General features: G+C 38.2%; 1 protein-coding gene across 7 annotated transcripts in view; it reads left to right on the forward strand.

The window, feature by feature from the left end:
- usp34 (ubiquitin specific peptidase 34) overlaps positions 1-11,633 on the forward strand; it is a 186,246-nt gene extending 174,613 nt beyond the window's left edge. For all 7 annotated transcript variants that reach the window (XM_052011351.1, XM_052011354.1, XM_052011353.1 and 4 more), the window contains 4 exons: positions 1,442-1,582; positions 4,355-4,501; positions 5,423-5,582; positions 10,343-11,633. In XM_052011351.1, the coding sequence (XP_051867311.1) occupies positions 1,442-1,582; positions 4,355-4,501; positions 5,423-5,582; positions 10,343-10,977 (1,083 nt within the window). In that variant the 3' untranslated portion in view covers positions 10,978-11,633. The remainder of the gene's footprint in view (positions 1-1,441; positions 1,583-4,354; positions 4,502-5,422; positions 5,583-10,342) is intronic.
- Positions 11,634-13,104: the final 1,471 nt, after the last annotated feature.

Raw genomic sequence — 13,104 nt, forward strand, 5'->3', positions numbered from 1 at the left:
AGAGATTAAACAGACCTGAAGAATGAGAGGTGATCTTATTGAAATATACAAAATCCTCATGGGATTGACATGGGACAGTGTTTTTTCTGAGCAAGGGTTTGAAGAACGAGGAATTGATCTTAAGATTGGGAGCTGGCCGTTTTTCACCCAGTGCACAGTGAATCTTTGGAGTTCTGTACCCAAGAGGACTGTGGAGACTCAGTCATGGAATAAGTTCAAAGTAGGGGAGATATTTAAATATTAAGGGAATCAAGGGATATGAGTTTAATGCTAGAAAGTGGTACTGAGGTAGAAGATCATGCATGGTCTTATTGATAGTAGGGCAAGCACAAGGGACTGAATAGCATATACTGCATCTATTTCTTATGTTCTTACGTTTGAACTGTTTTCCCAATAGTTGCTGTAAATCTACAATTTACAGCAGGATAGAAATCAGTTAAAAATTATAAAATTTAAATAATGCAGTGTAACTTCATAATCTCTGTAGTGGTGCCATGAGTTCTGTTCATTATAAATGTGCACTTACAGCTGACACATTAAGACAGAGGTGCCTCAAAATAATGCCATATGTCAGCCCACTCACCTGCCTAGAATTGCTACCACCAGTCGTTCCTCACCACCCGCACCCACCCCACCCCCCCACCCCCCCAGGTCTGCATGTACTTGATCCAGATGCACAAGGCCGGTTTTACTGGCCTGAATTATCCAAGGCTGTAGTGATATGGTCTCTGAGTTGACAGTGCTTCTAGTGTCCGTTGAGAGGGCAGCAATAGTAAAACTGTGTGGAGAGCTTTAACAGCGAACAAAACCCCACAGCAGCAATCAAAGTAAAAATGTTTTTTTTTATGTCCCTGACATACTTAAAAGACAGTTTAGCTAAAAACACAGAACTAAAAGCATTGAATGGGAAATATTTTTAATAAAGTCATGTTTTCCTCCAAAGCCAAAACCCTACAATTGCCATTGAAATTAATGGCAACTCAGATCCCAAAGGTGTTTTCTTTCCCCTCAGCAAGACTCGGCTTCATTACTGGATCTTGTGGATGCCAAGACTGGAGAAAATTGATTGACTGTGCTTTCTATTTCTGGTAAAAAGTTCGGGACTTATCGATGCTTAAATGATTAAACCTCAGAGAGTCTATTCGGAACTGTTGGCATTAGATGGTGACATCTAGGTCATTGTAGATAGTATCTATGCCTTCCAATATGTGGAATTCAGCGATGCTGTTGAGTTCTTTATGGCCAGAATCTTCTCCATAGGGAAATCGCTGGTTAGAGAACAGAAGCAAGACCTAATGGCCATTAATTACCGATCCTCTTGGCTGCTAAAATGCTTCGCCTACAGTTATATGAGCGAGAGAGGAATAACTTAAATGAGGTTTATTTGTGCACAGTTAAGTTTTCTGTTTGTACTCTCCTCACTTGTAACTTTTTTTTCCAGTCAACTATGGCAAAGAATTGTGTTAAACTGCTGTGTGATGAACCAGTATTTGCTGAATATATTAAGTGCATTCTTATGGACGAAAGGATCTGTTTAAACAACAATGCAGTTTATACCTTTCTTGCTTGCTTCCTCCCCAAGGTATGTTGTCACATTTGTTTCCACACTGTAATCTGTATTCATTATTAAAACTTCATCTGGTGTCTTATACTATTGAATTAAAAGGTTTCATTGCAAACAGAAGCAAGTTTCCCGGTTAAGGAAACTTGCTACTATTCTGAGTGTTTATGTACTGATTCTCTGATGGATAATTGAGTCTTAGGGACTAAGTTTTGGTAATTGGAGTTGAGTTAACCAATCACCTCTGGGGTATAAACTGAATGGTAGCATATGACCTCCAACATACTTGGGTTAGGGAGTAAGAAATCCCCACTGCTAGTTACTTTCAAGCTGAAACTGCACACGGCTGTCAGGATCAGAATTGGGCCTGATCGCCTTCCTAAGCAACCAAATGGTCAAGGCTGATAAATGAATAGTAGCCAGTTTAGTAGGGTGCCATGCAATCTGTACAGCTGGAAACTAGCAGAATGTTTAGTATTTTTCATGAGAAAGAATTGACAGATTACTGACAATTATAAGAAACATTTGGTAAGCCTAACGTTCCTGCTAAGTTTAGTCCAACTGTTCTGGAAAGAAAACTTCCAGATAAATGTTAGCTTCAATTGATGCAAGTCAGCAGCAATTTTCTAGGGAATTGTAAATACATTAGACATGAAAAATTAAAGTTCATGTAATCTCATGAGATGTAATGCTGCATTTAAAAAAAAATCCTCATCACTTTTTTGGCGGCTTTTGCAAATCACCTTTATTCTGTGTCCTCTGATCCTTGACCTGTCCAATGGGAACAGTCTCTCTCCCATCTGCTCTTGTCTACATCCTTCATTATTTTAAATTATTCATCACATCCCCACTTAACCTCCATTTTTCCATGGAGAACAACCCTGGCTTTTCCAGTCTAACCACGTAACTGAAGTCACTCATCCCTGGAACCAGCCTTCTCATCTTTCTTAGACAGAAGTGCCCAGCACTGGACTAGATACTCCAGTTACGGACAAACCAATATTTAGTCAAGGTTCATCGTGACTTTCCATCCTCTTGAACTCCATACCTCTATTTATAAAGCCCAGGATCCCATACGCATTTTTTAAACTGCTTTTTCAGTACCATTAGATTTATGCACAGATTTCCTCCAGATCTCCCTGTTCCTGTACCTTTTAGAATTCTGTTTTCTAGTTTATATTACCTCTCCTCATTTTTTAATGTATTTTTCTGCTTTAAATTTCATTGCAATGTGTCTGCCAATTCTAGCAGTCTGTTTGTATCCTCTTGAAGTATTTTATTATCTTCCTATCAATTCACTGCACTTCCAAGTTTTGCGGCCCTTGTAGCTTTGGAGATTATGCCCTGTGCTCCCCTTCAATAGATATAAAAGAAAGACAGTTGTCCTGGTACCAAACCCGGCAGAACATCTCTGCATGCTGTCCTCCTTTCTGAAAAACAACCATTCACTACTGCTTTTAGCTTCCTGTCATTTAGCCAATTTGGAATCCATGCTGTTAATGCCCCTTTTATTCCATGGGCTTCATTCTTAATGACGAACCTATTATCCAGCACTTTATCAAAGCTGCCTATTATGCAGCACCTTATTATAACAAGCTATAATAGCAAAGTAGTTATGTACTAGACAAACAATCCAGATGCCTGGACTAACCTGTCTATCCCTTCAAGGTGAAAAGCAGGGCACCGGGATTCCAAATAGAAATGAATAAAGAAAGAAGGGAAGATTTTGATATCATATTTTAAGGGAACTGGAAAAGCATAATTTAACCTGAATGTGAAATGAGACTTTTTGCACTGTAGTTGCCAGGCAGTCTATTTAACAAAAGGAATAGAATGAATAAGGCAGTCTTACAATAGAAATTAATAAAGCAGATGTAGTTGGCAATTTACCTCCTTGTTTGCAAAAGAAGAAGGAAGGACTCCAGGAAAAAAATGTGCAAGAGTGATTTATTAGAAAATTTAAAAGATAATGAAGCTTAAGCAATAGACCCAAATGGTTCTTTCTAGAACACTAAGGGAGGTTCGTAAACAAGTAACAGTAAATTGCGAACTGATGCATTTTGTAAGGAAAAATACAGTGAAGCAATGTAAATTAAATGTTAGAATTTAAAAGTGGGTGCAGGAGCACATAGAACTAGGGAAGTTTATACATTTTTTTAAAGTGGCAAGGGCAAGTTGACATGACTGAAGGATGCAGAGGCCTTGGTCCAGAGAAAAGTTAGCAGAGTGAGGGACTTCTGTTTCGTGGAAAGAGTCGAGAATTTGTGATTGTTGTGGTTTGGGAGAGATTGAATAATGATATTCAAAATTGATGTGTTTTCTAAGAGTAAATCGGGAGAAATCATTTCCTCTGGAGGAGGCTCAGTTACCAGAAGGTAACAATTTAAGATAATTGGCAAAAATCCAGAGGAGAAATTGAAAGTTTCTTTTTATGCAGCATGTTATGGTCTGGAGTACACGCTCTAAAAAGGCAGTGAAAGCAGATTCATTTGTCACTTTTGGAAAGGAAGTGGATAGATACATTACCGAAGAGGAGCAAATTAAAGGATTACGGCAACAGTACAGGGTGATGGAACTAAATTGGGTAACTCTTTCAAAGAGATGGTACCAATGCGAATGTTCCCTTACTGTATTTCATTATTCAGTAATACAAATCAAACTTCAAATATTTCAGGAGTCAAAGGATTGATAGAAATATGAATGTTTGAGTCACCTTTTGTGTCCAGATCATAATAGATCAAATTGCTTATTTAAAAAAAAGTATTGTCTTTACTCTTGATGTTGTGTTCCCAGGTTCAGAATCAGGTTTTTTCCAGTTCAAACTGTTCCAGTTTGATCAATAATTTAATCACAAATCTAATAAACGAATACCATAACCTTGAGCCAGAGCTTCTGGGACAGCGTGTTGAAATCTATAAAGTTGGTGCTATTCTAAATGGGGTAAGATATTTATGGTCTTCTTTAAAAAAAAGCTTTATCCAACCTTCTGCTTGATCTTATTTTTAAAAATGTAATACCACCTAATGTATCTAATCTACCTTCTGTATCCATGGTTCTAGGATGCTGTGACTTGGGTGGGATTCAAACATATGGGTGGGATTCAAACATATGAGCTGTAATTTCGGCCCAAGCAGTGTACAAATCACAAATGCTGGTGAGCGTCTTAACCATAGAATATAAAACTGGATTCTTCTACCCTCACTCTCTCCTGACCTTCATGACCATTGATGAGATTGGCAGCAAAGGTCCATGGATTGACTCTTAAACCTAACACAAAGACAGATTTTGGATGAATTTCTAATGTTTCAAAATGGCTTGGGTCATGATCAGAAAGTGAATCTAATGTTATTTAAATTTCCCCTAATCACCCTCTGTACTGTAGAGTTTTCTTCTCTGCTGGTAATGGTTATTAGAAAGCATTTGTGATTTGTATACTGAATTCCTCTGTGGACTGTTGGTGGGAATTTTATGTTGTGTTTTTGTATTTTGCATTTATTGTAGTCCAAGCTCTACTTTTTAAAAGAAAAGTCTTCCATGTTGATAATGAACCTCCTGCATGAAATGTGTTAAGCCATTTCTAATTCATTTTCTATAGCAAAGGCATTGTTATCCTGCATTTTACAACTCATCACACACTGGTCATTAGTATTTTAGAGGGAGTGGCTGAGCTGCAGAGACAGCAGCTGCACTGATTTTGACAGCATGGAAGAGGAAGCCTGGCCAACAGAAGGGCAATGTGGGGGAAGAGGCCAGACTAACAGTGGAGGCACCAAGGGATCAGCTGCGCAGTCATTTGATTAACTTGCACTTGCTTAATACCATAAAAAAACAGTAGTCTTTGATTTATTTTTCTGTTAACAGGACCTTCGAGCTCTCGCTTTGCTGCTTTCTATACACACCCCCAAACTACTGGACTCTGCACTAATCCAGACGCTGCAGGATTTGTTAAATAAGTGTAGAACATGTCAGCAGCAGAAAAATGCTTTACAGGAACAGGAAGCAAAGGAAAGAAAGACAAAGGGTGCGTATAAGGGATTGTTCTCATTGGCTGGAATGGAAAACAACTATTGCTGGAAGGCGGACACTTCTGTATTGGAATATATCCTCTCAAAAGCTAATAGTTGGCTTTAGTAATAAAAGTAGATTCCAACTGAAGAGCTGCCAATAAGTTCGAGAAGTTTTCTGAGAGAGGTTTTCAACATAACTCCAAAAGCACCCAAATAACCTTAAAGGGAATAAAATTGGACGGCTTAGGGAATAAACCAGCCATTGTGGTCTCTTCATGTTCGGGAGACAACAGCTACCTTAGCTAGTATGACTGCTACAAGGCTTTGCTTTTGATGCAGTTATCAAAATAACATCATCCTCTCCAAGTATCATCTAATCAAAGTAAACCGTTCCTTCATTAAATTTGTAGTTGAGAGTAAAATCAAATTCCACTCAGAAGTACTCATAAAATGAATGAAATAACTTCGGAATTCAATAAGAGCAACATGTACATGGGCACATTTGATATGCGAACCAAAATTAAAATGCTAGCCTTGTTCAAATTTTCTGGACACCCTTTTCCCAACAGACTTTTCTACCACTCATACATGTAAAATTTTCAAAATGTTTATTGTAAAATTTTAAAATATTTTACAATAAAATTCTGTAAGAGTATCAAACAACAAATAAACTTTCATGTAGCCAGTTATTATTATAAAAATAAATTTGAAGACATGTAACTGCGAAGAAAAATAGCAGATTTTTTTTGTACTTAACCTAAAGGAAGATTAGAAAAAGATTAGAGGGTTTTTTCCCTGTGGATTGCAATGTAGATATCTACTTACTGAGAAGGAAATGATAATATTTTAATAATTAACAAACACATCCCATATCAACAAAAGCTAAATTAATAACGTGAATCAAAACCAAAAATGCTGGAAACACTCAGCAGTTCAGGCATCATCTATGAAATGAGAAGCAGAGTTAACTTTTCAGGTCAAAGAGGAAATGCACAGTTGATGTTTCAGGTCAAGACCCCTCATCTGGACTGCTTGAGCAGAGGGGAGATAGGCAGTATAAAGAGGTGAGGGGGTGGGGTGGAGCAAGAGCTTGTTAAGTGATAGGTAGATCCATGTGAGGAGGGGTTGATTGGCAGATGGATTCAGGTGGGAAAGGGAAGGGTGGGGATAGCAACAGAGGCTGGGAGATGACAAGTGGAGGCAAATAAAGGCTTTAGATTATGGAATCTGATAAGAAAGGAAGGTGAAGAGTGGAATCAAACAAGGGAGGGATGGTGGCAGATGGGAACGGTGGGGGAGGGGATAGGGAACCCAATGGGAGGGGTATGTGGGTGATGGGCAAATGTAGGTGGGGGAGGGGAAGGAAACTGGGGGAGGGGATATTGGAAAAAGTGTGTGTGTGAGAGGACCTTGGTAGATCAGAAGGAGAGAGAGAAAGGAACTGAGGAGGAACAGGTTATCATAAATCGGGGAATTCAAATTCATGGCATTAGGTTGTAGATTACCCAGGTGGAATATGAGGTGCTGTTCCTCTAATTTATGCTTGGCCTCACCCTGGTAGTGGAGGAGGCTGAGGACAGACAGGTCAGTGTGGGAATGGGAAGGGGAATTAAAATAATTTGCAACCCTGGGCTCACCCTATCAGAGATTTCCCCTTTGTGTTACCATTCCTCCCATCACCTTCTCTGCAACTTAAAACTAACATGTTCTCTCTTTCCTAGTTCTGTCAAACAATCTTTGACCTGAAACTTCAACTCTGTTTCTCTGTCACAGATGTGGCCAGGCCTGCTCAGTGTTTCCAGCATTTTCTTTTTTTTAATCTCAGATTACAATCTTCCACCATTTCTATCAGTGTAATTTAAAATAACATTATGTCTTGCCCATTAAAATATCTTCCTTTATGTTTAGAGGTTCTGGAGCTGTGAAGGAATAATCAGTTTAGAAATAAATAAAGACTTTTGTATTGGCTTCAGTAGATAAAATAATACATGCATCATGGTGGTTGCATTATTCATTCTGTAACCTTATCGTTATGTTAAATGGTTAAATCAGTGCTTCAGGTCAAAGGGATAAATGGTGCAAGGTGAAAAAGATTGTTTAAAATAAAGATATAGAAGATCATTCTGGAGAAGATGCAAAAGATAGAAACAAAATCATTGTTAGAAATGGCTAAAAACTGCGAATGTTGAAAATCAGAAATAAAAATGCTAACCATCTGAAATCATTGAACACAATGTTGAAATATAAAGGCTACAGTGTGCTTACTTAAAAGATGAGGTATTTTTCCTTAAGCTTGCATTGGACTTCATTGAAATAGTATTGGAGGTCAGGGAAGAATTAAAAGGACAAGCTACTGGAAGTTCAAGGTCACTTTGAACAGAGGTGTTCTGCAAAATGATCACTCAGTCTAAGATTGGTCTCCCTTTTGTAGAAAGGCCACATCATAAGCAACATTTGCTGAGAACTATATTAAAAGCAGTAGATCACTGCTTCACCTAAAATAAAATGTTTGGACCCTAGGCAGTGAAAAGGAACTAGGTAGATGGGCTGATATTGCATACCCTGCTGTTGCATGGTGAGGTGCCACAGAAGGGAGAGTGATTTTGTTAGAAATGAGTGAGTGAACCACTGTGCCTCAAAGGGAAAGGTCCCTTTGCAGTGCTGATAAGGAAGGAGAGGGGAAAATGTGTTTAATGGTGGCATCACATTGGATTGTGTGAAATTATGAAGAATAATTTGTAGAATGTGAAGGTGGGTGGGCTTGGAAAGTGAGAACGAGGAGAATCCTATCCTGATTCTAGAAGTGAGAGGAAAAGGACTGGGAGTAGGTGCTGTAAATGGAATGGCCCAGATCTAGGAGCTGCAGCCAAGGAGAATCTAGGAGAATGGAAGAGTCCATTAGGTAGCAATATGGGGAAAAATAATAATCAAAGTAGGCTTGGGAGTCAGTGGACTTCCAGGGGATACTGGTTACTGGCCTGTCCTCTGAAAGAGAAATAGAGAATCAAAGAAAGAAAAAAATTCAGAGGTAAAATGTGTGAAGGGAATGATGGAAGCTAACAAAGTTGATGGAATTTTCTAGTTTAGGGTCAGAGCGGGATGTGATGTCAGTACTCTCATTAATTTCCTGGAAGAAGAAATGAGGGGGGAGGGCCTTGGTAGTAAAACAGAGTGCTCCTTGAGCATTTTACACTGTAGTCCTGGTTGTAGGATTTCTGACTCCATTTTATCTGGAGATCTTCCTTCCAAAGCCCTCCCTACTTAAATAAAAATAGACAATGCTGGAAAAACTCAGCAGGTTAGGAAGCCCCTGTACTAAATAAAAACAGTTAAAGTTTCAGGTGAAGGACCCTTCATCAGAAACGTGTAAACGTCCAAACTTATTATCTCATAGCTTGTTTTTGTCCTATGGTAGGCACTTCTTCCTACCTTGATTCTAGATTTTTTCCACCTGTACAGTCTATCCCCAGCTACATCTTGGTACCCACTTTTTCCTTTACAGTTTCCATTTTTCTGTTCCCTACTGTTTCACTATGGCCATCCAATCCTGCTCTTCCATTCCCCCACCAGGGCAACTTGAGATCCTTTGCCTCTTGAATGGAAGGTCATTCTCCACCTCCTCTCTCCTCTGCTTGACTGAACTTGTTCTAGCATTGAACAAATTTTCACTTAACTGAGTTCTTCCAAATAAATCTATGCTAATCCTGCCTCTCTGGGATATGTGCAATATTTTGTTTCATTCCTGCTTTAGGTCCCCTCCGTCACCTCTTTTTTCTGCTACATTAATTGCTCTATTGATGCTACTTCGTTCTCAAAGTTTTTCTTTCTCTGTTGATGTCTGCTGGCTATAGTTTAATCTTCATTCTATTGATCTTAATATGTATCTCTTTTCCAACCATCTAGGATTCCCCACAAAGAGAGCCCTTGACCACATCTGTTCCGTTTTCCACACTTTTGCTTGCTTCTCCCCTGTTAGAATCAGGACTTGATTTCTCTTTCCTCACCTTCTATCTCTCCTGCCTGTACATTTAACAAATTTCTGACTTCTGATATTTTCTTGTTGAGTTGCTAGCACCAGATATATCTTCCCTGCTCTTTTGAGTATTTCAAAGAGATCATTTCCTTTGTGATGCTCTGGTTCATTCCTCCATTTACAGCAGTACCTACCAGTTTGCTTCTCATGATGTGGTGGTCTCTATGTTGTGAATGACTGCTGTGCAGAGACTTGATCCTGACCTTTTGGTTGCCTCTCAGTATAATTCTCCGTCTGATTCCCACTCTAACTGCTCTATGCTTGGCCTCCAAACTGTTCCAGTGAAGCCCAGTTTAAGTTTGAAGAATAACACCCATCTTCTGACAAGGTACAGTAAGACCTTCCACAATGAGTTCAAGAATTTCAGAGAAAGCATTTCATTTCATATTTCCAACATCGAGAGTTTACCTTTGGTAATTTCATATAATGACCTTGCTTCTACTTAAACCATTTCCAGGCTGACCTTTTAGTTTTTTATGTCCTGTTATTAACTTCTTTGACTTTACACTATCAATCCACTTCTTTATTTGGATTCTCCCACCTTCCAGCAATCACAGAAGTGCTTGATCTCTGCTCCTGTTTCATTGTATCATAAAGCCTGTTGATTCAAGATTTAGATTTCAAAACATATGCAGTATTTTGTTTTTTTTGGAATACTATTATTTTATCCCTCTTTCCTGATATTTGGTTATGAAGTACGTGCACAGTTTTCACATGTTTTTTTCCCCTATTATTTAACAGATGATGAAGGAGCCACTCCTGTTAAAAGGAGGCGTGTTAGCAGTGATGAAGAACATCCGCTGGACAACAGCACAGGACATAGCACGCCCAGTGATACTCGGACAGAACCTAGGGATGCATTAACCCCGGGCAGTACCTCAGACACTGAAACTAGAGATTCAACAGTCATTGATCCAGGCACCGAACAAGACCCGCCAACCCCTGATCCTATTTCTATTAAAGAAGATAAAATGGAAGTTTCTTCCTTGAGTGCACATGAGACATTAATCAGCAATAGGCCCCAGGACTCTGTAGAACAGTTGCAGGGAGAGGATGCAGCAGACAATTGTAAAGTGGTGAAGGAACTACTAAGTTCAGAAAAGGAAACTAGTGTGAATGAAGATGATTCTGACTCTCCCTCTACACCACCACCTGCTGCTGCAGTTTTATCTGATCTGACTGACCTTAGGAACTGTGAGGCTCAAAATCTACCGTCATTTGACCCAGAAACAGGTTTATCCAACAGCTGTACCCATTCCAGAGGACTCTTTAACATGCAACAGCAGGACCTTTTAGATAATTTGTGCAGGACCATTGAATCTACTATTAGTGCAGTCACACGAATATTGAGCAGAGGGAACCAACCCACTTCTTGATGAGACTACTAGCATGACTAGTTTTGTCCTTTTTAAATACAGTTTGAGTTTCGTTTAATTCTGTTCTGCCTGTTGAATCTGATGCTTTGTGCTTCACTGTCAAGTGACATTTTTCCTGCTTGAATGCCTGTTAGCTATTTGTATGAAGAAGCATCTCAGCCATAAGAGAAATCCAGTGTGTTAGGGTTATGCGCTTGAAGATGTGATAAGTGGAAAACTAAACACATTTCTAGATAACTTAAAGCAAAGGCATTTACAGCATATTTCTCAAGGGAAATCATATTAATGGTCAGCTTTTACATAGAAGTAATTTGTTGTGGCTTTTCATCCAGATTTGGGGTGTATCTAGGTGTGAAGGGTTACAGAGATTTTTGTTCTTCTCACATTGTATGATGTAATTTAAAAATATTGCATTTTTACTGTGTATAATATTGTGTCTTTTGTTGCCGGTTTTTGTACTCTATTAAAGGAGGCAACCTTGCCTCAAATCTCCGTGGTTCTATTATCCAAATTAAGTTGTTTACTTGTATACTAAACCAACCACGATTAATTTGATTCTGTTAAGAATCCTCTGTAGACATGAACTGGCATAAATAAGGTGCTTTATCTGACAGGTTTCCCATGGTGGAAATAAAGCACACAAAATAAAAATTGGAACTTTATATTGTTCTCCATGTTTTTTGATGCACACAAAATTAATTGCCAAATATTATGAATAAAATGAAGTCAAGAATGAATTAATATTTGAACTATTACAAAATTAAAATGAAAATAACACTGATTCATTCTCTTTTTGTCAATTGTAATGAATAGAAAGATCATAGAACGTGTTCTTTGATCAGTAGTTTTACAGTAGCATATTCAAACAAAGTGGATGTAATGCATTTCTAAGTATTTTTGGGGATTTATCAGTAACTACTTATAAAAATTGTCACTACTGGATCAAAATCTGTAAGCATTTCTGTAAGCATTTATCAGGAACAGCCTTTAGTTTAACTCTGACACTCACTGATATCATTGTAAGTCATTCCAGCCTCTGCATTTTAATTGATCTTGAACTAGGTATTTAAAGTGCTCATGGGCTAAACATTTCTAATGTTGAGGATTACTTTGGTATTGAGAACACACAAAATGTATGATGCACAATGAAAAGGTGAGTCTTATCAATATTCCTGAGTTTTGTAATATATTAATTTTAATATTAATTTTTCACATTGTGCTCATGGGCAGTTTATATTGCCATTATTTTTAAATAGAGACAACATAGTTAATTAAATTGTGAGTGGAAATATATGCAAAAGGATAACAAAATAAAAAGAGCATCAAACAATGTGTGTGATATTCCAGAATTGTTAAGTTGATGGCAAAGAGAATTATAAATACCTGAATCCTGAAATTACAAGCAAAGAAAAATAATAATAGTCATTTATATTGACCATATTGGAATACATAATAAAAGTTATGTTTATTTGTTCTAATTGCAGATAATCTTGAAGCATTGAGTGAAAACTGAGAGATCCTGTTTGTGAAGGATGCTCTATAGGATAGTGGTCTGAAATGGAAGCAAGGGACAGAAAAGCCATAAGCACGCATTCTGAACTGGTCTCGCAACTGTAAAGGTTTGCAGGCTTTTTGTGTAAAAGTAGTCAGTAGATGCTGTTTTATCTTTTCATAATGTTTATTTCCTGTACGTGATCATTAATGTCATTCACACCTGATTCGAGGCAACTTTAATATACAAGTACATATCTCTTTCTTTCAGGAGGATTAACTAACATTCAGATAACTAACTCAGAATAACCCACTCAGAATGATATTTATGCTCCCACCCTTTCCACATCCTGTCCTTCCTGATATCCATCGGCTAACCCAGTCCGCTACACAAGAACGCAGTGTGAAAATAGTTCTTTTTTGGTCCAAAGCTGCTTGAGATAATCATCAGCAGTCTCCTCCTCTGCAAGTCAGCAGTCATGCTGCAGCCACTGTGGAGCAATACTCAATATGGTTAAAGGCATGCAGAGTACAATCACAAAGGGAATGCACCTCTGTTAAAAAGTTGACATATATGTTGGACGCGTGAATGCATAAATATGGTTGAATGTTGAATAGGTGTGCTTTGTATTGTGT

The sequence above is a fragment of the Pristis pectinata genome, chromosome 3 (assembly GCF_009764475.1).
Source record: "Pristis pectinata isolate sPriPec2 chromosome 3, sPriPec2.1.pri, whole genome shotgun sequence".
Lineage (NCBI taxonomy): Eukaryota > Metazoa > Chordata > Chondrichthyes > Rhinopristiformes > Pristidae > Pristis > Pristis pectinata.